This window comes from Cynocephalus volans, chromosome 2 (genome assembly GCF_027409185.1).
Source record: "Cynocephalus volans isolate mCynVol1 chromosome 2, mCynVol1.pri, whole genome shotgun sequence".
In the NCBI taxonomy this organism is placed as follows: domain Eukaryota; kingdom Metazoa; phylum Chordata; class Mammalia; order Dermoptera; family Cynocephalidae; genus Cynocephalus; species Cynocephalus volans.
In genome coordinates this window covers 56,347,574-56,375,401 of record NC_084461.1, presented here as the reverse complement: position 1 = coordinate 56,375,401, position 27,828 = coordinate 56,347,574, and the positions used below count along the sequence as shown (strand labels likewise).

At 32.9% G+C, this 27,828-nt stretch overlaps 1 protein-coding gene across 5 annotated transcripts in view; it reads right to left on the bottom strand.

The window, feature by feature from the left end:
- Positions 1–670: 670 nt before the first annotated feature.
- Positions 671–27,828, bottom strand: part of ERBIN (erbb2 interacting protein) — a 144,044-nt gene continuing 116,886 nt past the window's right edge. The window contains exons 19-27 of one of the 5 annotated variants that reach the window (XM_063087228.1): positions 25,113–25,227; positions 23,277–23,460; positions 20,073–21,621; positions 12,702–12,845; positions 10,142–10,261; positions 7,216–7,422; positions 6,026–6,118; positions 5,469–5,543; positions 671–3,974 (exon numbers count right to left, since the gene is read on the bottom strand). In XM_063087228.1, coding sequence (XP_062943298.1) covers positions 3,867–3,974; positions 5,469–5,543; positions 6,026–6,118; positions 7,216–7,422; positions 10,142–10,261; positions 12,702–12,845; positions 20,073–21,621; positions 23,277–23,460; positions 25,113–25,227 — 2,595 coding nt within the window. In that variant the 3' untranslated portion in view covers positions 671–3,866. Of the gene's footprint in view, positions 3,975–5,468; positions 5,544–6,025; positions 6,119–7,215; positions 7,423–10,108; positions 10,262–12,701; positions 12,846–20,072; positions 21,622–23,276; positions 23,461–25,112; positions 25,228–27,828 lie in introns of all 5 variants that reach the window. The other 4 variants (XM_063087224.1, XM_063087225.1, XM_063087226.1 and 1 more) reach the window with 4 other exon arrangements.

Below are 27,828 nucleotides of genomic sequence, written 5' to 3'. Positions count from 1 at the left end.
CCCTAATTGTTACATTTGAAAAGAAAATTATAACCAAAGGATCCTTTTTTCAGCCTCTTTCCTAACAATCCTATAAAAAGGTTCAGAAGTATCCTGATTGCTCTCTACAATAAAATGTAGATATTTCCCTTAAAAAAAAAATTAAGAGTTTTTTTCTAAAATAAGCTCTCTCAGCTTAGAATAAGCTTTTTAGGTGCTTGGATGCTAGAATGGTACATTATTGGAGGCTATAAATTTTAACCTTGAAAATTGCTTCATGAAGAGACTGCATGGATAGTCTTAACATAGCATTCTCTTATTAATTTTACAAAATGGAATGACTATGCTTACTATCTCTTCAGTTTACAAATTCAGTAGCAATAAAGAATTAGCAATCAACCTTTTCTGAAGGCTATAAGAAACACGTGAATATCGGAAGGTCTGAATTGGCTAGATTACCTCTTTTTTAAAAAAGGCATCTTGTTACTCTGTTCATCATCAATTACATGTGTTTATCAATGCTCTTGATGAATCAAAATTATTTTAATTTCAATGTCCTTTTCATAAGAAACCTATTTCCTAAACATTAAAAGATTAAAAAGAATGCAACAGAATCAGTGAAAAAATATCTTTCCACATAGATTTGACTTATTGCCAATCTCCAACTAAAAAACATTTCCCATCTAATGGCTACCTTTAGAAGTAAAACAGTAATTTGAGGTAAACTACAATTCTTCCATACCAAGAAATATAGGGGTTTTAAAGTGTGTGTGGGGGAGTTGTGTATATTTCCTTTTACGTGAATACCCCGAATTTCATAAATCACACAACTTTAAACAGAATTAGTTTATTATCTATCCTATTTGTGCCACTTCAATCTAGATATATACAAAAATTTGAAATGTTGAATAAAGGCTAATTGATAAGAATATTACATAGCTGCTAATGGGACTTTTTTAAGTACAGCAAATTAATAAAGTTTAGTCCTGTTTATGGCAATGTTTGTGTTTACAAGAATTTCAAGTATATACACATCTTCAATCCAGTCCAAAGAGGTCAGAAAAATATTCGCAAAATAAATACATAGGGTATTCTAGATTTGATTCAGATGAACTGATGATTCTTTAATAAATCAGCATAAAACTTTAGTTTGTGTCAACAATTCTATACTGAATAAATTACTCATCATATTTATTGGTATGATTTTTCACTGGTTAGGGTAAGAATTTTAAACATTAAATATAAGACAGTTCTGGCTTTGAAGATTTGCTAGATAGTACTTATCAAAATAAAGTCAGTTATGGGTATAGGCCTTAATTACAATTTATTCAACAGCATATAACTAAAAATGTCTTCTCTATTTCCTTAAAAGATTTAAATAATTATTCAAATTTTGAAACTTTATCATTACCATAACAAACATTCTAATGAAGAGGTCCTTGTCATTTAATTGTTGGAAGAAAATTTTGGCTATTAATTAAGTGCAAAACTTTTTTGCTATTTTTTAAATGTTATATCATGTATTTTACTCCTTTTGGTAACAAACTTTCTTTCTCAACTTTATATGTTGCAAGAACATTACAAAATTTTTAAATTAGAGTAGAATAAAGTACTAGTGCATAACATCTGTTGCATATATAATATTTGGTATAAGATGCAGACAACAAACTTAAGGTTAGATCATGGAAGAATCAATTGTTCTGTGGGGCTTAATTCCTTTTCCAAAATTATAATCTTTACCTGTATCTCGTTCAAGGTAAAGTAGTTGAAAAATTCACAATTATATCATTTATGTATTCCTGATTAAAAGTAAAATGTGATTATGGAAATCTGAAATCAATAAAAGGCCTTCACAATGCCAAAATTAGTATTTTAAAATAAACCAAGAATAAAGGGAACGCAGAGACTTGTCTTAAAGAAGCCGTTTGTCATTCTTTTTTAAAGAGATTACAACACACATACAATAAGTGAATTTTGTATCAAAATACAGCACACTTCTTCTACTATATCCATAAAAATCAATTCCTATGTAAATAGTACTGAAAATCAACTAAAATGAGTTAAGATTTACAAAGAGTTGCTAAAGGGTTTCAATCAAAATTATTAAAACTGTACAGTACAATAACCAATTGATAGCATCTTGAAGGAAGTGCAATACTTGAGTTCACATATTTTTAAAAGTGCTGCCTATTTACTCTGACTAGCAAGAATGGAAAGTGAGTCCAACTCACTTCTGTAAATGTAATGTAGGTTGGTGTTTTAGCTAGTCCTGTAAAAGTCTTAATTAAATCAAGGTCAAAGAACAAAGTATAACAGATTTAAAATTCCCGAATTATATTTCTTAGTAATTAAAAATTAATTTCAATAACTGAATATTGCTCTGATGGAAGAAAGGTTCTAGACTAGCTTCAACTAAAAACAGTTATTGGTCTGTTATGGTAATTTCTTCTGGTCCAAATAACCATGCATTAATTCTTACCATTGCATGTTACTCAAATTTTATTTGATTACATAGAACAAAAACAAAATTAATGGTATGGATAAACAAAATTAATAAACCTCTATCATCAAATATTTGTTACAGTAACTAGGAACAAAGGCAGTTGGTGATAAAACACTATTACACCAATACACTTAGAAACCCTTTAAACACTCTGAAGTGTTGAATTCACATTTAATGTTACCTGTAGGAACAGCCCTTTATTTAACACCTTTACACACCAGTAGGCCTCAAGGACCCATCCCTTTGCTCTACAACTCTCCACAGCAATTCTCTATCACTGTGCCAGTTTCATAAACTTGCTTTGGTTTCTTAGCTCCATGCGTACTGTTTCCTCTTTACCAAGGCAATGCAAGGCCAAACAAAAATCAAGAGGCTTTCCTAAACCGTCTTACATTTTGTGTTACAGGCAACACAATATTAAAACTGGCCATTTTAGTTTCATCTGCTGCTTAAAATAAAAAGTATAAATTAGATTAAAATGGAGTACTAATTATAAAACAGATTACAAGTACCACCATTTGCAAAAAAAAAAAAAGAAAGAAAAAAATCAGGGGATTTCCTTAGCACAGAAAATGAGTGAACATGCATCTACAGTAAGAGTTAAAAATTTCCTGTGACTAAAAAATTAAAAACTGAATCACCAGTTGCAAATGTAGTCAATGACTATGACAAGAACAAATCCTGTAGAATTCATAAAATGCAATTATTGTCTTTTTTACTTCTTTAAAAAGACATCATATATTTTATTGCATTATTCTATTAATAAAAACACATTTTAACAGATAGCATTTTTTTCATTCTTTGCTTCCAGATTTTTATAGGATATAACTTTTAGTCTGGCCTTGGAAAGTGAACCCATCAGCACCACCTTCACCTACTCACTCTTCAATTCAATATGCACATAGCAAAAACCAACACTTCAAATCTCTTGCCCACATCAAAAAAAGTTTCAGGAGAAAAACATTAATACCAGTTGAATAAAAATAAGGGCTTAAAAGCTATGAGATAGACAGCTCTGCCATCTGTCTCTGGGCTACAATCAAGGCTAAGTATTGCCTTGCACACAGTTCGGTCATGTGTATGAAATCCAAAAATAAGCCTACAATCTATACAAAAACAACAGAGATTTGTTTTTGTAGCCTTGATTGCTATGTTTAAAAACCTAACAAGTTTTATATGGTATGAATTCAACAGTCTCTTTTATATTCTGTACAGTGGTTCTTTCCCTCTAACCACAAGTTCCATTATTTCATTAATGTACAAATTCAAACATAATTTGAGTTCCTCTTTATATATAAAAATAATCAAAATCTTAATTTCCCCTGCAAGCAAGTATCCTCCAATAAATCTTATAGTCTTCCCCCTTTTTTTCTGTCCACAGTGCTTATGAGGAAACCTCTCGTACAATGATGAGTTCTACTGTATTCTGGAAAGTTTTTAGCAATGACACTGCTTGTCCGTGTTCAATATTGATAAAACTGTATCCATTAGCCTAGAAAAAAGAGGAAAAATTCTTTTAAGAAAAGCACTTCATGGAAATTCATTTGCACTGCTGCATTTAAATTTCTGCCAGGTAGTTCACAAACTTGGCAGAAGACAAGAATCACTTTGGCAATTTAAAACAACATACATTTGTGGGACTTACCTCATACCTATGGAAATAAAAACTCTGAGGAACCTGTATTTTGGCCAAGTTTTCAGACAACTCTTATGAAGCAGCCCAATGTCAGGAACAACTTGTTTAAGACACAGTGTCAGACATGATGTTGTGTGTATGCACTAATGTCCACCTGAAATGACTGAACCGCAAGGGTACCACATGGCAAGGCCTAGTCTTCCCATTGCCTTGGAACCATCACATCAAGACCACTATATTTCTTATAATTAAGGCTAACATTTATTGAGGTCTTACTGTGTATCAGACACACAGTTCTAAGTGCTTCACATGAATTAAATCCTTTATTTCTCTTAACACTCAAAGATTCTTTCACTATCTTATTTTAGAAAAGAGGAAGAAACCCAGGCATGAAGAAGTACCTTCCTCAGTCACAATTAAAACCACAGATTCCCAATGGTTCAGAAAAATAAATGTACATGACAGCATGAGTGAGAGAGACAGTATGAGTGTGAGAGTGTGTGAGTGTGAGAGAGCGAGAGAGAGTGTGTATGGAAAGAGAGAGAAGGAGAAAGGGAAAAGAAAGAGAAGAATAAATGCTATAGATAATTTGGCAAAATATTAGTAACTGGTGATCAAATGAAGTCTTTTTTTGTTTGCTTTTTGGTGGCTGGCTGGTACGGGGATCCAAACCCTTGACCTTGTTACAAGATGGCGCTCTAACTAACCTAACCAGTCGTATACAGGTGTTTGTTGTGCTATTTTTACAGCTTTTCTCTAAGCTTGAAATTATTCAATTATTTATTTATTTAACTTTTAGGCAGCTGGCCGGTTCGGTAATCTGAACCCGTGACCTTAGTGTTACAAGGCTGTGCTCTAACCAACTGAGCAAACCAGCCAGCCTGAAATTATTTTAAAAGTTTTAAAAATTGTTTTGAAGTGTTGGAGCCAGGACTCAAACTCAGGCAATCTGTCTTTGGAGTCTGTACTTTCAGCTAGTAAACTCTTGTCTCATTTCTTTGTCTGAAGGTTATTTAAAGATTAATTTTTGAATATTCATAAATTAATTTCTGAATAAACAACAGTGAAGGTATGGGTAGAGAATGAGAGTTATACTTGTGTCTTAGGCTTGTCTTCCTCTTAAGACAAAGCTCGACTACAAGTTTTAGGTAAAATGAGTAGCCGAAGGAACAGAGAAAAGGAGGGAACGTGAGGAAAAGAAGAAGGGTCTCTCAGATTTTGAAATTTTCTTCTACATTTCTGATATAACGATAGCCCACGCCCAAGAAGTGGTACTCTGATTCACCCAAATTAGACACTAGAGAGTGCTGCAAAATGAAAGAAAATAGTAAAAATATTTATCTTAATTACCTGAATAATTTTATCACCTGGTTGCAGTAATTTTGATGCAGGTCCTTCAGGCTGTACCCTTGTTACAAATATACCCTTTAATAACAACAAAAAAAGGTAATTTAACCAAAAATAGAATGCATAAATAATAGAGTGCCAAGGAGCAATCTTTCTTCCACACCATGCAAATATTTGAATCATGGTACAAGTTTTCTCCCTGACTTCTCTAATATTGTGACAATCCAAAGTGATTTCTTCCTCTAGTAATTCTGACGATAGTATAGTGATTTCTGTTAAAGTGATAAAATTACTTCTATATATGTGTAGAAAAGCAATTAAGAAAACTAAAAATCACTTAATATCATGAACACTGAAAATTTTTGGTTAATTTTTTTCCCTCAATTAACTGAAACATCAAATTTCAAAACAAAAAGCAGAATAATACAGAGGGAAATTTAAAAGGTGATGTCTATCTAAATTTACATAAATATCTATTAAATTTTCACTTACATATAAGAGGCATTGAATTAGTAAATAGAACTTTATGGGTGTTTCAAGGATATATAAACAAAACTTACATCGTCATCAGGTCTGAATGGGTTTCCTCTACCCCCAACACCTCCTGATATGCTAAATCCAAGTTCTGGATCCTTTTCAACCCTCACTCGAATCTGAGTTAATATGAAAATAAAGGAAGCTATTACTACTATTTCAGAAAAAGTTATAATAAAACAACATCCATATTTAAGTACTGATGAATTATAAATATGTAAAGATTTATAAAAAACACAGGCAGATGAAGTGAAACTATAACATGGAATATTATGTTAATGAGTTAGTGAGTTAAAGGCACAGGTGGGATTACAAAGCATAGCACCTAACTAGCCAGTGGTTTCATGAGGATAGAAACTCAATTAATGTTCACCCTATTTTACTTTTTAGACATCATGGATTTTAATGACACAATGCAAAAACATAAAACATGTATATTATTGTCAGTTTCCACTTGTGGAACATCTAAATTACACATATCTAATGTTTATTGGCTTGTATCATAAAGTATCTAAAAAATCCATTAGTTGGTTTGGAGATATTAATTCTTCATTTCTTGAATCTGTTTATATGCTTTAAAGGAGTTGGGATTTTAAAATATGATCAACTGATAGTAGATTTTATAACCAAGCTATAAAAAAAGATGCAAGAATTAAACTTTTGTTACAAAACACTCCTTTTCACCAGGGACTCAACCAAAATTAATAAAGCGTTTGATTTCTACCTAAGTTTCTAACATTATTGATCATTTTATCAATAAACTATCAAGATACTTGTATATGAATGCACGGCCCATGACTTCTTAAATACTTTTTAAGATTAAATACTCAAAGTAGTTTGGAGACTATAGTCCAATTTCAAAACCTAAGAAACTAAGATTTTTTTTAAGTGTCACAGGACAATATGCCATTTCAGCTTTATGGTCTACTATTTATATTCCTGAAAAAGGTCTGATTACTGGAGTATCATCAACCAGTTTTGGAAAAGCAACTGCCTTAGAATAAAATAATCATGCCAAAAATATTAAATCCTATGTCATATGATCATAAAGTTAAAAGTACAAAGTTTGACACTTTATAAACTTAACATAAAACTAAAACTTTAAACAAGATGGTAAAAACTATGTTAAAATTCTATATGGATTTATTACTAATAATTAACCTATAAAAATACATGAAAAGCTTAGTCTCATATTTCAAATAGTCTTGATTCTTACCTCTTGCTTTGCCAGTTCATGGCCTTGTCTAGGAGAACAATGGGGCTGTGTATATGGAGGCTGGTGGGCCACTTTCAGCATCAAGTAATCAATTAGTTGTTCTCTAGAGGGATGCCTTGCCACAGATGCCTGAGGGGGGTGATGTATTTGACTATAATTTGCCTGAGGCCTGAGAGGCTGGCCCATCTGTCCATTACTCAAAGGCATCTAAGAAAAACATGAAGTATCTTAAAATGACCAATAATGATGTTTTATTACAAATATTTGGATTTTCTTCTTGGAGCATTACAAAAGCACTAGAGTTTTAACATACTAAATTACACAATACTATATACCACTTACTATTTTTCTCTAATTTTAAACTTTAAAAGAAAAAAAGCTATTAATGTCTTAATTCTAAACATTGCCTGAGTGCTTCCTGATAGATTCACTCTTTTAAGCTTCCAAATGAAAGTATACCATATCTATATTTAAAATCACTAACTTTTTTGTTAAATGTAACTGTACCTATATTTCTTACGGTAACCAAATGTTAAAATGGCAAATAGTATGTCAAATTTTTAAAATTTAAGTAAGCCTATTAGAAAGGTATCGTTCTTCATACTAAAACACACACACACACAAAAGATGCATTTGCTGATGTTTTTCTTCAGGAAAAAAGTAACTAATTTTGTGGTATTATTTGTTCCTAATTTGAATATATTTTTCTAAATTTATTCTTTCCTTTCCAGAATTAACAAGCCAATTCAGCAATCTATTAGTAGAAAATTGATTTATTCCTGTGTGTGTGTGTGTACCAGTTAGCAATTTTAAACTCTCTAAATATTAATTCCATAGAATATTAACCACAAAAATTAAATGTTGACATTCTAATTTATTCTTCACAAGCTGAACAAAAAACTTGAGATTACTAGTTTGTTGTTGGTAAATAACTATCTTTGTTTTAATGTCTCTCAATTTTTAGAGATTGAAACTGAATAATAAAATTTATTATGTTATTGTAATGCATGGTCTTTTCTTTTGGGGGGTGTGGGCTTGCCCATAGGGGATCCAAACCCTTGACCTCGGTGTTATAACATAATGATCTACCAAGTGAGCTAACTGGCCAGGCTGAACCTGAATTTTAGACATGAAATCAACTTTGTAGAAATGTGGTTAATAGCTTATTCTATTAGTGTAAGGAATCAATCCGAAAAATAAGAGGTTACGTTCATATTATAAATATTTGCATATAAAAAGATATTTGTGTAGAAGAGGAAATAAATACGTTTAAGCTATTCAATCACTTAAAACTTCTTTGTTGGTTATTTAACAGAGAGGTAGCCTTGTCCACAAGGAAATTATGAGAAAACTATAAGGGAAATAGTTGAGCCCCGTTTCCCTAAAATTATCCAAAAGTAGAAAAGTTTGCAGAAAGATATGGCAACAGTTCCAGAACTGCATGCTCTTCTTATGTGAACCTGGCTGAAAGATACAAAGAACTATGGCTTTATTGAAGATTTGTTCTGTAAAAAAAGGTACTCTTTTTTTATACTTGAGAATTTGGTTAATTCTGATGTTTAGGAACATACATGGATGTTTTATGACAGGGCACAAGGATCATATTCTCTATGACAAATCTTACTACTGATGGGAGAGAAGAAAAATGAGGTGGTATATTATCCCTATATCTTTGGAAAAAAAACTGTATTTGTCATTACTTGATCACTGGAGATGTAAAGCAAGTGATCTTCCTAAGACTAATTAACTGGTTGTGCTGTTACTTTATTATTTACACACGATTCTGTAGATAGCCCTCTCATTTCTCTATGTTTATACAATTTCTTCCCGTGTGCAGATTCAGTATCTTTCTCCTCGGAAAAATCCAGACAATACTTACTACTGACCTGTTCTTAAGACTGTCTGACACCTGGGTATTTGGTCTTGCTTACAACAATGTTAAACATAAACATGAATATACTCCTATTAAGCTATGATTAGCAGATGGCTCAAGAGACTAAAAAGCATAAAACAAACTTAGTAACCTAACCCACAAAATGTGTACTAAAAAGAAAAAGAAACTGGATGATAGAGCTCAATTAAAAGAAAAAAGGGCAAAATAAATAGATACATATGAATTTATACATTAGCCGGCTGGGTGCATACTCACAAGAGCAACATAAAAGTTTTACATAATAACTATGCTTCGTAATTATATCTGGTTATACTAGAGGCACAGAATTAGTTAAGAAAATGAGAAAAAATAGCTCAGGAAGAACACTAAAGAATTGTGTGTCTGGCACTGGCTACAACAATCTCTAAATGAGTGACTTTTTTTTGCTATAAAAGTACTAAGAATACAACCATCATCTATTCTACCATATACAAAAGTCTTTCAAGGTGATTTCTAATTACATTTGTCAGCACCACGCTCAGCCAGTGAGCAAACCGGCCATCCCTATATAGGGTCCGAACCTGTGGCCTTGGTGTTATCAGCACCGCACTCTACCGAGTGAGCCACGAGCCGGCCCTTGTGATTTCTAATTACATTTGAAGTATTTAAAATGCCTTTAGTAACAGTAAAGATCCTAGAATGAAGAATTTAAGACAAGGTCATCTTCAACCCTCCAAATAGGTTTTATATCAGAAATACCAAAAAGCCCTTGTTTCAAATGATAAAATATGTAGGTGTTACTACAGAAATCCAAATGCAACAACAAATTATTCTCTGGCATAGAAAAATCATGAAACAAATTGAGAAATGGCAGACAGGGTCAAATTCTACTCTGTACTTATAAATTATTTTTAAAAAATCCTTAACTAACCAAGTGGGGAAAGCCTTCAAAAAAATATTTTCAGTTAAAGCACATATGATATTTCTAGTTAAAAAGCTGCAAAACATAAGTGCACTCACAGATACTACTTCATTTATTTCCTGAGCACCTACTTTCATCAAGCTGTCTGGAGGAACATCTTTGTGACTAAGTGTAGCTGACGAGTAGTTCTGCTGTCCTGAAATGAATATATCATCTTGACAAGGATCTCCTGGACTGGATGTCTGGGGATGCTTCAAATGAGGGGGAAATAAAGAATAAACAAATAATGCCCTTTAAGATGTGAAACCAAAATGATGATGACACTTGAAAGATGATCAGGAAAAAATATTGCTAGGGAGTGGAAAGATGAAGACCCAATAAAAATATTACCATCATCAGTGCTACCAATTAGTACCTTTAACTTCTTCCAAAAGTACATGGCAAGATGTTGGTTGCTGTAATGTGTGAAAAGTTTATATGAATATATACTGCTAATCTATTTCTTTATAATGCACACATGTAGAAGACAAATTCTTCTACATGTTTTTTCCTTTTATTTACAGTAATGCCTAGCTTTTAACACCTTTGAGCAATAAATTTAGTTATTAATCAAAGCTAAGAGTCTCCAATTTCAAGAGCAATTAAAATACACTCCTGTTGAGCACCATAAACAGTTTCTTTGGTCAAAAAATTAACTGCTGTTCTTTTAACAGCACAATAACACATAGGATTTGTTTATCCTAAATTTTAATAATTAGTAGTAACAGTACATTTACAGTCTTATAAAACCTGCTTTAGCTTAATTCATCATATTAATATTAGTTCAGTATTTTCAAAAGCACTAGTTTGGAGAAATGCTTTTAAAATTAACTAACTAGTTCATATCTTCATATGCCAAATAATATCCTTATATTATAGTTTACTTTAATCATAGCTTTAGAGGAAAAATACTCAATCTCATTATTCCTTAATATTTCTTACCATAAATATGCTGGGACACATGAAACCTATATTTTTCACTTTAATTCTAAACACACCTAAATATATTTTAGAAAACAAAATAAATTGTGATAAAAAGCACTACTGTTAGTTCACTATGATTTACTACAATATACATATAAAATTAAGAATCTAGTCTTAGAAACTCTCAGCAACAGATCTACTGTCTGCAGTTAGTTGCTAATTCAAATGATGGCTTAGCATTCTTGGATGTGGTTTGATCTAATTTTGTGTATTTATGCAATGAATACTTTTATTTTCCTTCTCTCTTTCTGAGATGTGGTTTTAAAATACATAAAAATCAACTTAGCTCACAGCTTGAAATTTAAACACAAGCCTGAATGTACAACTGTTTACCTACTCTTTAAAAGAACAAGCATATCATGAATGAAAAAGTAGAAATCACCAGACTCAAATGCTCTGAATTTAAGAAAAGCAAGCACAAAGTGTTAAAAGAATTAGAAAGAACACTTCCAGATGATTATGAATGGCAAAGATTACCCCTGAGAGTTAATAAAAACCACTGGTTTTTACCCCATGGACTCTGTTGGAGTGAGGGCTTGACAGTCATCACCTTATCTTTCAACTTGAGAAGTTTCAAAATGATTGTTGACACTGTAACAGCAAAGAAACTGAGTAGTGGCAGGTAGGAGAGGACAGGGCAAGAGTAGGTCAGGTGCAGCCAAAGTAAAGTAAATCTAGGAGACTGCTCCTACTCTAGAACACAGAAAAGAAACGAATGCATTTAAAAAAAGAAAGGGGGGCTATAGAGTACGACCTTGTAACACCAAGATCAAGGGTTCAGATCCCCGTACCAGCCAGCTGCCAAGAAAAAAAAAGGGGGGGGGGAAGGCAGGTAGGGGAGTGGTACGCTCAGGAAAAAGTAAAAGATCCAGAAGTAAGCAAACACTTGAAATGGAAATAAAACTGTGGGAAGGGATAAAATAAGGTTAGAAGGGAAGAAAGACCATTTCAGGATGAAAGAAGAGCAGAAGGAGATATCTGTTTAGAGGCTATGCTACCACCTCAAGTTGTTGTGGAGATAAAAATCTTAAAGTATAGCCATGCCAGAGGTATTCTGTTCTTTCTCTTTTTCTGCCGTTCTTATCCCCCACCCTTAACTTTCCTTAAAATAAACCTCTCTTCTTCACTACTCAGGACTATGGTGAAATGTGGGTAATAAAGGATTTGGGTTTTGCCTTTTCATTGATACTTGAAACAATTTCTCCAGCCCCACATTTAATTATATTCAGCGAATTATGCTTAAACTTAGTTCCAGGTAGTGGCTTCTTATTGGCCAATTCTCAAATCACTGGAGTTAAAATTATTCCTCTGTGGATTACATATGGCACAGCCTTAAAACCCTGAGTTAGGGGACAGCAAGCTAATTCTAACAGAAAAACAGTGCAAAGAATAATAGTTTTTAAAAACCTCTGATAGTTACTCCTATTGTTCACCCCATTTTACATAAATAAACAAGAGCTGACTGCAACATTAGCTTATGATCAAAAAAACTTAAGAGATAAAGACTAAATCAGCGTTGAGTAAAGTTTTAGAAGCCATAGAAGAACTTGAAAGAAATCAAGATTTCTAACCCACAGTAAAATTTTTTTTCTAGAAACATTAAAACATTTAAAATTTGGGGTTTTCTCTTCTATGTGCTAAAAGTACTGGTCTACGGTAGGTACTCACTCGAAAAATGTGCCCACCAGAACCTCTTCCGTCTGCAACACTCAAGGCAAGACTGCCCTGGCTGCCATGCAGATCCCTAGAGCTGCCATAGTGAAAACTGCTTACAGCAGTAAAATTGGAATTAAAGGACCTTGACAGCATGCTCTGAATAAAGAGGGGATAGAGTTAAGAGATTAGTGTAGCATGCAAAATCCACAAGACATGTTATGTACATAGACTTACTTACAAGTAACCCCAGTACCACACAGAAATAATCATGCAACACTGAATTTTCAGAACCACTGAAAGAAACTGGCACTATTTACCATATATTTACATGACAACAGACATATAAATTGCACGTTAATACAACCATTCACATGTTTAGGCACCAAGAAAGTAAAAACATATAGCTGCTTTTATAATGCATATTATATATGTCAGAAAGTAGATTTCTCTCCATAAATTTTACCAACAACCAGTACTTTTAAGTCCAATCAATTAAGAGTCTACTTCACTTTATAGAAATTATCCTATCTTATTAAATAAACCAAGAGTTTAAACACACATACTATAGCACAAAATACATTTACAAAAAATACCTGACTCATGGTCATTTTAATTTCTAAAAAATTATCTCCCACATTTAGAAAAACATCTTACATTAGGGAAAAGTTTAACATACAAACACAACTTTAGGAGATAACTTAAAAGGCTCCTGCTGCCCTATAATTACCAGAAGAAAAACTAGAGAATGCATGTAACAAATTTCTCCAATTCAATTAAATAGATTTTAAAGATCACTATATTTTAGCAGGTAGTTGGTAGCCTTTGCTGCTTAAACTTGAAGAACCACTGACAGAATCCTCCTACAGACTGAGTTCAAATGAATACCTAATTGCTAATCCCAGGACTGCCTGATGCTGTACTTCAATAAATGCAGTGCCTGATTCTCACTGTTCCTACTTGTTTATTCCCAGCATTGTTAACTGATGCTGTTTCATGCGAATGCTTAATCACATCCCTGAGCATTGAGGGTTTGATGGTCAATTAGGGTAAACATTTTGGGCAAGGCTTATTATTAAGAAATACAGATATGTCATAATAAACATTTCTGAATTACTCATAGGAAATATATACTTTCTCGAGATTTTGAAGTTGATATCAAATACCCAGAAATATTAATACAGGATTCCAGAAGGAAAAGGGTCTATAAGATGACCACATACACTTTCAGTTATTTTGTGTAATCTAAAGTAATAACTAAAGAAAAAGCTAAATAGCCCAGATCTGAATTTTCCCAACCTATTCATCAAGGAGAAGAATTTAGCAGAGGCAATTCAGAGGTTCCATGAATACTTGATTCGAATGCAAAAATGAACAAATCATTAATGTACACACACACAAACATATAAATCACACTCGTTTGTTACACACATAGCTTTAACATATTAACTTGAATGGCCTGATTGACCCTTTTTAATGATACATAGATCTTGGAACAAATTTCTTCTGTGTCTGAACATATATGAGCTGAAATATTTCACTGACTGGTAAGACTGAAGCTCAAAACAGGTCTGTCTGATTTGAATTCTGGCTTGTGCATGGACATGCACATAACACATTGTGCAGAGCTCAAATAAACACTAGGCATAATGTCCTGGGCAATGTGGTTCATTATATGCTGATAGTTGTATAATAACAAGTGAACATGGCATTTATCATGTTGTGTTAATCACACTATGGTTTGGATTGCTTCATATGTGAGTTTTTATATAATAAGGGATATTACCCAAATGCTGATATTAGTAACAATTCAACTTTGAAATAAAAAATTTATATTCATTTTCAAAGCTTGTTTTTTAAGTAAGTTTCAAGATTTTCAAGGTAAGATCTATTTTGTATGTTTAGATTCCAGGTACAGTGTTTTTGGGGTAAGAGGAAGGTGGGGTGACTACAAAAAGGTTTAAAAACCACTTAAGCTTCAATAAATTATTACTACTAAACTCCCAGCTGAGCAAAGTAGCAAACTTTAATTTGGAGACTTACCTCACGAGGTAGGGCATGCATTGTGAAATTCCCTGGGGAAAATTTTAAATGTGCTCTGCTATTGGAGTTATGATTGTGGGGATGTGGTTGGGGGGTGGCTTTTTCACCCTTCACCACCTTGAACCAATACTTTAATAGCAGCATGATTTAGACTCCTAACTTTAAAGTAGCTCATTAGTAACGTATTTAAGTAGCACTTTCAATATTCTTTTGCCGCCCATACACTTTGATTCTTACATCTATGGAATAAGAGCAAGAAAGCAGCACAAAATAGTTTCTATAAATAAAACAACTTTGAGAATCATTTTAATGTTTTTAGTATGTTTTTGAACATATAAAAAGAAAACAAGTCTTTAAACTACACTGTGGACTTGCAGAAATAAAACTAAAATATAGGGTTATTTTCACTGTGCAAATTACTTAAATTATGGTTCAATATTAAGAATATTAAATTATTTTTATTGAAGGGTATGATTTTTAGGAGGATGCTGGCAGAACAGTGGTAAATTATTCCCAGAAAAATACAAAAGAACCATTTTCAACAGTATGTGCAGGGTTTAGGATCAGGTTTGCATATATAGTAAAAAAATCACAAAACAGTCTAAAGTAATCTTAGAAAATCTCTAAAATCCCTCAAAATGTACAGCATGTACTTTTTTTTTTTTTTAAAGAACACATATGGTAAAGTTTGAGAACCACTGACCTAGATTAAAATAACAAAGATAAAGCCTATATACAAGTGTTTGGCTCTTTAAACCACTCTTATCTGCTAGGATAAAAGTCCTAGAAGTTAAAGCTATGGAGGTGGGAGGAGATGTTGAGGAAGTCTTTAGTGTGCACTTTTCATGGAATTGGAATTTGAATGAAATGCCTTTGGAATAGTAAATGTCGAACAATATCAGCAGTTTAAAATTACTTAAAACAATATATTTATCTTTTTGGTATCTCTCAGAAAGAGAAAATAACTTTATTCTTACCCTACATAATTACTGCCTAGGAAAACTTACTTATATTATTTGTATCTCAAATTTGCATCACTAACCCCCCTAATTTCATATTGTGTTCTAAACTACTTGCAAACACTATCATTACATCAAATTCAATATATTCAAAACCAAGTTATTTTTTGCCAAATCTGTTTACTGTACCACATAGCTTTAAAAGGACTCCATTATCCTAACTACTAAGACTTACTAGGCCTTTTTTTTTTTTTTTTTTTTTAATGTTTATGACCAAATATCACAAACTAGAAAACTTGGCTGTTTCTTGAATTGAATCCTTTCTCTCATCTAATCCCTAAAACTAAATAATTTTTGTCAAAGTGTTTTAAAGAGTCATCCCCACTACAGCCACAATCCTAGCCCGGGCATGCATCACCTGGTTGTTTTATTACTGAAACTGGTTCACAAAATATCTTTAATTCAACCTGAACACTTTTGACTGAGATACCCTAAAATACATCTTTTATCCTATCAGTCTTCTGCTCAGGCTCATCATTTACATCGTCAAACTGAAATTTTCCTGCCCAGCTTTTAAAAGTTGTTCCCTCTCTTCCACATATATATCATCATGGGAAAATTACTTAACTATTCTATGCCTTAATTTCCTTATTGTAAAATGATATAATAAAATACCTCATAGGACTTGTGTAAAAACTAAGAAATATTTGTATAGAGGGTTACTGTAAGAGTGACAATTTCTAGCACTTTGTAAGCACTAAATAAACTTAACTGTTATGACTTTCCATATCTGTAATCTGGCCCAAACTTCATTACCAAATTTTCTCAAAATAAATCCCTAATTCAACGAGGTTAAAGTCCTCATCTCTCCCTGCTCTCAGAACTCCTTCCTGACATAAATTTTATCTTAATCTATTAACCTTAATCCTATGTATCAAAATTTTACCAATTTTTCAAAAAGTAGCACTCTCCTTGAATAGTCCCCATCTTCTGTAATTACTCTGACACTTATTAGTGTTTAATTTTTTAAAACGAAAACACTGTAGAAATGTATTAAAAAGTCCTAAAAATCTGAGAGATAATTACCATTAATACATTAAAATTTCATCTTCTGAACTATAATTATCTTCTAAACTACAAAATAATTTTCTGAACCATAATTATATTTTCTGAACAAGAGATGACTAATAATAAAGCTATGAGGAAAATACCAAATTTCTTTTAAAATTTGTTTTTTAATAGTAGTTTTATGCGTACAGTATTGCACCGTATAACATTTCAGTGACATACTGCATATATAATAGTAGTCGGAGCATTAGGCTATACAGCCTAGGTGTGTAGCAAGCTATACGATCTAGGTTTGTATAAGCACACTCTGGTGTTCCCACAATGACAAAATCGCCTAATGATGCATTTCTCAGAACATATCCCTGTTATTAAGAGATGCATGACTGTACATGTAGTGTGTGTGTGTATATATATATGTACATATATGTGTGTATATGAATAAACATATAACTCAGCTAAATGTCTGTTGATATTTTATTGGTATTTTTCCTGTCAGATAAGTATATAAAAATTTTATTCAAGATCATCACCCTTGACACATGGGTGTATAAAGCAAATTCTTACCATCTCAACAACATAAAAACTGTCTTAATTTCCTGGGAAGGACTTTATCTCTGATACAGGAAATCTGCTTATATTTAAAAATTAGGAACTATAGTTTTACGTGTTTGGGTTTTTTTAATTTCAAGAAAAACACAATTGTTTTACCACCATAAAATAATCTATTTTAAAATAAAGTATTTAGGTGTTCTAAATAAAAAATATCAACTTCAGTCAGCTGATAATTTTTTAATATTTGAACGAATGGTGATGATAAGGATGACAGCAATATTTAGCACTTAGTTATATATACCAGGTACCATTCTTAAGTGCTTTACATGTATTAACTCATTTAATTTTTAAAACAATCTCAGAGCAGTTCCTTTCATTGCACCTGTTTTACAGATGAAGCAACTGAGGTAAGGAAAATCTAAGTTATTTGTCCAAGTTGTTAACTACGTAGCTGAGCTAGGATTCTGAATAGGTAGAATATATTGTCTCTCTAAATGTTATACAGTACAGTAGCTAAAATCTTTTTTCACTCGAAAAGTCAAGGGGAAAAAAAAGTCAAGGAGAGGTAACATTTATTTTCTGATAAATCCTTGTTAAATGTGGTTTATCAAATGTATGAATCCATTTTTGGTAATACAATATATCTGAAGATAAAACTTTTACAAAAGATTAAGTAAAGGCAATCCCACATGTGAATACTTTTTAAGATCAGAAAAAGCAAACACAGAATACATCTAAGAAAGACATGGAGAATAATATACCCTAGAAATAATACAGCACAGCTACAGTAACAGCACCAGACACTTTGGTATTTGCTGGAAATGCTTCCCAACCAATGAGCTGGAATATACCAAAGTGCACTCACTAGTCAACTAGTAGCCTGGGAAGCGGGTGTCTTGGCAAGTATATTAACGGGAAAGAGCACTCCTCTTAACTTCAAGGTATGACCCCTATGTATCCTTGGAAATAGAAGTTATTCTATCAGCTACAGATTTGTGTTCAGATAGTGTGCCCTGTTTCTTTTCTCACAAGGCTTTTCTTGGTTTCACTGAACTAATTATCACCTCTAAGTCACCAGTGGTCACACACAACTGGAAAATTACTGTCATACACTCTCCAAGAAACTGTACAGCAAATTTCTAAATATGTAAGTATTTTATGCAATGGGGAAAAAAGCTGAGAGGCACACTAAACAATGAGATAGCTGCTAATTGCTTCCTATTTACTGAAGTCCAGACACATCTCTGTCAGACAAGAAAAGAGTGGGAGAATAGCCATCTGAGATGGAAACTACATAGAATACAATAACCAGATTCATCTCATACTCCTCATCTGCTACTCCTCCTCTACATCCAGTAATAGTTAACGGCATTCCCAAAACCCATTTATTCAAGCTTTATCCCTTTTCCTCAATGATTGATTACAGGCTTATTCAATTAGAAGAAAACTCCTGTACAGTCTGTTTCAGAACTGTCTCTTGAATTCATTCCTTTGTCTCAGCTCCACTAATGAGTTCACATTTATCTGAAACACTAAATGGCCTCATAACTCACTATCTTTTGCTTATTGCTGCTTCCTCCTAAAATCCAGTTCCACAGTCACCAGAAGTTTATTTATAAAACACAGCTACGTTACTCCTCTGCTTAAGAAATTTCCAAACTCCCTGGAAAACGCACACAAGTTCAAATAGTCTCAAAGGCATGTAGAGTTATAGCTGAAACAAAAGGATAGATGAGAGAGGGCTGCACTGAAAAGAGCTAACAATTATAGGCTGAGATTTAATGTGAATTGATATAATTTACTAACCAGATTTTAGGCATTTATTTCTGAAAATTTTTATTTAAGAAATTTTTTAACATAATGACTGAGCCTGTATATGTTCAGCTGTTTTGGGGGATGGCGGGTCAGCTGTCTTAAAAAACACAATTTATATTTAATAAACAGAAAAAATAATTCTTGGGTAAAATCCAGTGAGAAATATAGAGCTAAATCTTAAAGAATGAATATGCATTATATACACTTGGGCCACAAGACTATAGGCAAGACTATATGGCACTAATACGTGCTTTACAGGATAATTTTTTAAAAGTTTCTCAACTCCTTTCAAAAGATGAAAATTTACACATAAAGTTATAAACTGTACATGAACATTAGTTATTTTACCAACTATTTCCAAGCTACACTAGAGCCACAGAAACACTTAACTGAGGCCAAGTAGGTCAGAAGTGCAGTTCAGAAATGTCAAGAATAAATGCCATGCCAGAAGCCATCTGTGTCAGTGACAATGTTAGTTCATATAACATGGACTGGGAAAACATCTTATATCAAATATTTACATTTGCAATACATTTCTCATTTTTCTGTTAAATATATAGTAAACTGCTACTTTCTTATATTTTCATAATCAACAATTATTAATAGAGGGCAGGAAGTCAGAAAATGCTAAACAGAGGCACACATATTATTTCCAGTATGTATGCACAATCTAAAAGAGATACACGTATAAACATATAAAATAAATATATGCCCATTAGAAACATTGGGGAGTCAGGAAGAGGAAAGAAGCTTACACTACCATCTCAACTGTCCTGGTTAAGTTTAAACTTGGAACTTTAATCTAATCCCAGTACCAAAGAAAAACTCCTAGAAGTAGATAATAATTCAGAGTACCTTGTTTCACCTTGTTTAAAAAAACAAAGAATGCCAAATATTTTTTTAAAAAGTAAGTCATAAAGAGGAAAACTAAAAACTCCTGTTCAATTACCTTTTCTAACTTTTTGGCCTCAATGTGTCGAAGCACTTGTTCTCGCCAATCATGAGGAACTTTACTTTTTCCTGGAGGATCTAATAAAGAATGTTCAGAACCAACCCTTGCATTTGGTCTTTTTGAAGGACTAGTCCGTGAATAATTGAAATCACTAACTGACATAGTTCTCTCTGGTAATTCATTAACAGAGGGTCGAGCACTCTGAGGCCTTGATGCATTTGGACCATCAATGCTGTATGTTCGTGCAGAAAGAGGTCTCTGCGATCCTGACATCACTGGAGGAGTTCTTCCTGCTGAATTTAACTCTCTGTATGATAAATAATCTCCTTCGGGAATTTGGGCCCGCCTTGTGGGACCTGGATCACCAAGACTTACAGAGGCCGTAGAGGACATGCTACTTTGTCGCTGAATTGTAGTTCTAGTTACTGCAGGGGTGAGTCGGTCATTTGGTGAGATGGCCCACATTTCCCCATGTCTTGCTGGGCCAAGTCTCTGATGTACATGGTATGCAGTATTAGCTCGAACATTATTATGGTTAGAGAAATTCATATTGGCAGAATGTTTAGCATAACTGTGATTTTCTGTGCTCTCTGACCTAGGAAGACGCTGAGGAGGAAAACTGGCATGATCTATTTGGGGATTTTGTTTGGAGTGCCACATAGTTTCTTTGACTGCGACACTGCTACTGTACTGTATATTATATTGCGGAGGACCATATATTTGAGGCATAGATTGTGGGCCAATTGTTGTGGGGCCTCTTGTTATATTTGGCTCTTCGGGATTATGATTTGAGTCAAATTTGAAAATTGTCTTTGTACCTGACATTAAATCAGAAGATGAAGAAGAACCAGTAAATACTTGCAATGGTTGATCATACAAGAGTGTGGCAGACTTGCTCCTGACTATATTTTTTCCATCAACAACGGACGTGATTTTAACTGTTGCACTTGGCTGCTGAGGTCCATTATCACTAAGAATGTCATAAATTTTTAGCCCTCCAGTCTCCATATTAGTTATGCTATGAGATTTCACAACAGATCCAACTGGACCACTTTTTTGAGGGGAGAGATCTTCAGTGCTTTTGGAAATACCCATGTCAACAGAAGAATCGGTGTCATGTGGTTCAGTCCTACTAGGAGACTGTGGAGATTCCTCAGAATGTCCATTTACCTTGTTTATGGATTCTAGATTAGGATACTTGTTCCCATTTTCCAAGTGCTCAGCTTCCCCTTTAGAATTAATGTTTAAAAAGTCTGTTCCAAGCACTATATCCTGTGTCTTTGATCTTTCCAATATTTCTGGTTGAAATGTATCATTAGTTACAAGTTTATTAAGATTCATATTGATATGGTCTAATTTGTGAGATTCATCAGACGTGGCTGTTGAGTCAACACCTTTCTCAATTAGAACTAATCGCTCTTCAATATTCAACTCATATTCAGGTAAGTTAATATCTTTTTTATCATGAACCTTAAATTTTTCCTCTGTTGAATTGTGTAAAATACCTCCATTTTGTAAAAGGCTGTTAAAATTTTCATCTTCTTGCCTAAAATAAACATAATTTTATGAAAAACATAAAAAAGCCAAGACTTCTTAGTAACAGAAAACATTAATAACTAGTTAATGTGTAGGTATACTATACCTATCACTATGCTTAATCTAATTTGTCACAAAATAGTTTAATAGAGCTAAATTACAAACAAAAGTGGAATCATGTATCCTCTTCTGCTGCTGCATCTTTTCACGAATATGCTAAAAAGTGAAATGCTTGAAGATGGGCAGATACATAGAAGAGAAAGCCAATAACTCGAATAGTTGAGTAAAGAGCACAGGATATTTTTATAGGTAATTCTGAAACCTTACATTATTAACCATATTAACCACAGTTAACCATATCAACTAAGTAGTTATCATTAAATCCAAATATATAGATAAATGAATTGTACAAAGCAAAGATTGAATAAATGCCCAAAGGTGTCCATTAAATATGTAAAAGGGATCAGAAAAGAAACTAAATCTTATGTATCTTCTAAGTGGCTATGTTGTACTGAGCAAATATTTTATAAATGTGCCATTCCAAAACTATAGAAAATATTTTGTTTCTACTTGGTGGTATGAACTTAAGTATGTCCTCTTGTATAAATATTCAGGTTATGTTTCCACAAATATTCCTTAATATTGACCTTCCCACTAGGCAAAAGATGACATTCATTATTAGAAATACAGCACAAAAATGTGTTGCTATATTCCTTGCTTATCCTACATTTCATTATATAAAAAACAGGATTTATAAAATACCATACTACTTCCCAACAGTAAATAAGTAAAATTTTATCATTCAACAAGTTAATAATTATCTTAACATCTAAGAGGTTATAAAAATAAGTACTTTAAAACACTGGGTCATAGCCTCAAATTCAGAGGATATATATAAATGATTAATCATAATCACAACTACACAATATCTGAACTCATTTCCAGGTACAAAATTTGTCTTCCTTTTACAATCCAAATTAATACACAAATTTTACTTAAATATGCCTGGAATTTAAGAACAATTTAACTCTAAATGGCAGTTAAAATATCTGTACAAGCTTTTTGTTCAGTAGTAACCCAAATCTTTCTCTCAAGCAGACTCTTGCTGATAAGACTAATACCAAGGTAGAATGGCATGGTCTAGACTTGATAACCAAATTTCTTAAGACCTAATTAATAAAATTTGTTTTAAACTTCCATTAACTTCCAGGCTAAAGGAATTAAGTTAACATTTTCACCTTTTTCAGAGAGTCTGAACCACAAAATTAAGTGTAAACTAAGTATAAACCAACAGTCAAGAGAATTTGAGTGAACCCTTCAATGGCATCCTCCCAAAATTACTTTGCATTTTTAACTATAAAAATACCTTTACAACTTAGACTATTTATGTTATAATACATGGAAATATTATATAACTGTTCAATCAAGAGGTGTATAATCAATTTTGTCTTTTCTTCCCCATTTAAAAAACTAATTTAAAAAATTTAAAATGGAAATTTATTAAAACTAAATAGACAATCAGTAATAAAATGGAGGAAAGAAACATATACTGCCTGAACTACTTCTATAATATTTACTTGTAAAACCCTTCATGTTTCAGTCATTTATTATTTGCCTTCCTATTTCTATTTATTATACAAATAATTTTGTAAGATATTCACAAACCTGATTTTGGAATTAATATCAATATGAGTTTGTTTCACTGGAGAGCACAGTGAGGTGTCTTGACTACTATCAGTATTAAGAGAAACTGAATCAGACATCCGAGATGGAGAAGAACAATTGCTGTTATTCTGATTGCTATTGTGTGTAACTTCATCTGACAAAGAATCTGTATCTTTTGTATCATCTGAAACAAAAGAAAATTTAAGACCAATGATAAATTCACCAAGAATCTGTGTGAAGTGCTTTTCAGTGATGACAAATGGCATTTATATTGTCCTGGTTCCATATATGAGGTAATAAAGATAACCAGATACAGCCCTGAAAATGCAGTCCTAATACACACAAGATTAAGGAATATTTTTTAAAAAATGTAACCAATGTTAGAACTACCCAGAATTTGAGTTAAACCACTGACAAGATGATGATATGCACTGTTTTCAAAGGTCATCAATTAATTTTAGTCAATTTGCTTTCTACCCATTTACAATTTTAAAAACTCATAGCAAAAAAATATAGTGACAATTCACAACCTTTGTAAACTCATCTGGATAAGAAATTATTTCATATGTGTGAAATTTTCATCTATTCTGATAATAAAAATGAGCAATGCAGTCAATCCACAAACATACAGTCACCAAACAAATCAAGGGATTTTCAAAGGCCAGTTCTCTCATTTCTTCACGTTTTTAAAGCATTTCATAGAATTGTTTATAAATGGTAAACTCTCGATATGTGAGATGGTTTTGTGTGTAGCAATTATATAAACAGAAATAAACAAGGGTTCATATTCTATTACAGGCAAGTAGTGTAAAAAGTAGCATTTTTTAAAAGTAGTGATAAAAAGTCTGTTTTTAACTCAATTCTAGCCAAATCATGGAAACAGTGTATATAAATACATCCACAGAAGAATATATGAATTAAGGATATTTTTGCTGTTCTTAGATCTTAGGAGCACAGCTCAAGTAGCATGGATGTGCTTACAGTTAAAAACAGTAGCAAATGGGGCTCTGCAACCTCGACCTCAAGGTATTTGGGTACTAGATTCTTAATTTTTAAATACTGTTAAACTAGATGGTTGTTCTCTCCTAGATACATTCCTTTTTTTCCTCATCATGGGGCTATTGTGATAATTAGATAGTAAAATGTAAAAAAAATATTTAGCATAGTACCTAAGAAACTAGTAAAATTTCAACAAGCACTAGTTATCACTACCACAATTATTATGAATCCAAGCTACCCATGGGCCGACTTGATAGTAAAGTATCACTGATGCCATAAAGGCAAAAGGCTGGATAAACATTTGGTGGAGATGATGTAGAGGCATTGGTGGTGAAGGGTGAGGAAAGGAATAGATATCTAAGAGTCTGAGGTTCTATTACATGAAAGAATGGCTGGCAGGGGTTGGTGAAGAATGTTTAAAAAAAAAAAAAAAAGCTAGATCCGAATACTTTACATAATCTAGTCCACTTAATATAAAAATCCTTCAGTAGACTCACTGTATGCCAAATTAGATTATGTACATATGCGAAAAATTATGTAGCTCAAGGATCACAGCGCAAATAAGCAGTAGAAATGGAATTATAATTTAGGCTTATCTGCCTGTAAAGTCCATGCTCTTATAAGTAAATCTGCATGAGAGAAGAGAAAAAAAATCTATCAAGATCTTTCTTTAAAAATGAGAGATAAGGAAGGAGAACTCTTCAGAAAGACATGTTTAAAAAATTGTTTCTAAAATATATTTTAAATAACATGACATTCAATGAAATTTATTCAAAAAAAATTTATAGATTTTACTCAGGCCATTTCTATTCTTAGTGTTTTCCTTCAACATCTAACCTTTTTTGTTATTACTAAGTGCTACAACTTTTGGCTGGTTAATAGAGGTTTCAATTAACGGTGGTCGCATCTCTGCCATTTTCATCTCTTCATCAGAAGAAAGTTCTTCAGATTCCTAGTTTAAAGAAAAAAAGGGCAAAATATAAAAATTAAATTTTGGTTTGTTTAAATGAATAAATATTAAGTCATACGAACTTCAAAGAGAAAACAAAGAATATTAAGAATATGTATGAAACCTTTTTATGGTAAATAGTGACTAAAACTAGTAAATGATTTGACTTTTTCAAGATATGGCAATAAAATAAACTATGGCAATTATTACCAATATGCCAAAGTATCTATGGGATAATTTTCTGCAGCAGGCCTTAATTCATGTATACTGATGATTACTATGTGCCTGGTACTATGTCAAGTGCTAGACAAACAAAAATGAATAAAACACAATCCTTGCCTTTGAAAAACTCAGTAGAGAGGGTGCCTCAACAAAAAGTTTCTCCCTAACCTCAAATTTATTCTCTTAAGGATCTAAGTTCCAAGGAATCAGACTGATGGAGGTGGTCTGGCATCAAAATGAACTAGTGACAATTTTTACCCAACCCAAGGACAGAATTTATTGTTATTCTCCAAGAATTTTTCTCTATTTGGTAACCATCTCAGATTATCTACCACTGAGTGCTGTCAGACAGCAAAGAAAATGAGTTGTTAGTCAACAAATATTAGTTGAAAATTTTTCATATTGTATATGCTATATATGAAATCAGATCTTCTGCAGGCTAACTCATTCCTAGTTAATATGATGAAAATAAATCAAAAGTCCTTAAAAAACATGTTTTGTTAAAAGTACTGAGACTTTCAGAACTCATAAGTGCCATATTAAAGACATGAATTGGGATCAGTAAACTATTTCAGTAAAAGGCCAGACAATAAATATTTTAGGTTTTGCAGGACACATGATCTCTGTTTTAACTATTCGACTCTGCTGTTGTGACACAAAAAGTCATAAACAATATATAAACAATGAGTGTGGCTGAGTTCCAGTAAAGCTTTATGTACAGTAAAATTTGAATTTCATGTAATTTTCATGTCATAAAAAATTATTCTTCTACTGATTTTTAATCGACCTTTTAGCAAGGTAAAGCTGTTCTCAGCTTGCAAGCCATACAAAAACAGGCAGTGGGCTGGATTTATTAGTCCACAGGCCATACTCTGCCACCCCTGTTCGAGACTGTACTACAATGGAAAGAGTTAAAGGCTGCTACTTAGTAGAGGAGAAGAAGGTAAACTCAATTTAGTCTTGAAAAGTGAGTAAAGAGGGGAATGGTATTTTGAGTAAAAGGAATCATGGAAATAAGAAAAGGTATGGCAAGTCAGCTCCCTGCAACTGGAGCGCAGGATAAGAGGCAAGAGAGACAAAAAGGGTAGACTGGATTGCCAGGTGAAAGGTGAGTCTGGACTCAATTGAGGATGTACTGGTCATTATTGAAGCTGCCAAGCTAGGAACTCACAAAATCAGAATTGTGCTTTAAAATGTTAACTTTGGCATTAAGAATGTACATGAAGAGAAACAGACTGGCAAAAAGGAATCTAGCTACAGGCTGAACATTCCTACTCTGAAAATTTGAAATCCAAAATGCTTTAAAATCCAAAACTTTTTGAGTACTGACATGACACTCAAAGGAAATGCTAATTGGAGCATTTTGGGTTTTTTGGATTAAGGATGCTTAACCAGTACATATTCTGCGAATACTCCAAAATCTGAAAAAATCTGAAATCCAAAACACTTCTGGTGCCCAAGCACTTCAGATAAGAGAGATTTAGCCTGGATCACCATAGTCCTTAAGAAAAAGACCACGTTTGCCTCAGGCAATGGCAGTGGTGGCTGGTAAAGAGAAAAGAATTTCACAGAAATTTTGGATTAATCAGGACTTAATGAAAGAATGAATGAGAGAACAGGAGAAAGAAGAGCAAATGGTCCACCTTAATCATTGATATCTGCAGCATTTATACTATTGACTACACTTTTTCCTTTATGAAATTATATTACGCATGGGCTTTTGGGAACTGCAGTTTCCTAAATCTCCTCTCACCTGTCCCCTTTGCTCATGTCAATTAATCTTCTTGCAGTTAGCTCACATTTTTTTCCTTTCCTGTTCTTTCCCCTTGGATATTGCATTTTATTCAATGACTATGCTTCCTATAGACAATTCCTCAATTTATAATCTAGCTTTGATTTTTCTTCTGAGCTAAAGATCCACATTTCCGTTGGACATGTTTAACCGATAGCCTCACCAATTGTTCAAATTCCACATTTCCAAAATACACCTGTCCTTCCAAGCCTGTTTGTTCTCTTAACACCCCTATTCTGTCAATGGCATCATCATTCTAATGAGGCACGGTTATGTGACTGTTCCCTCTTCTCCCTTTTTTTGTAGCCAGATATGCACGTGCTACATCTCCTGTAATATTCCCACAACTCATGTTCAGCCTGTGTTTTCTGCTATTCTTATTCAAAAAGCCATCAAACTTTGAGAATTCAGTACCTGTTGTAATATAACACTAATACATAGCTCTATCACAGTAATACTGTTAAAAAGCCTTCAGTAATTCCCCAAAGAATAGAACATTAAGTTCTATTCTTAGCATGGCTTTCAAGGGCCTTCATAATCAGGACCCAATCTACTCTACTGATTTCATTTCATAATATTGCCCCTGACAT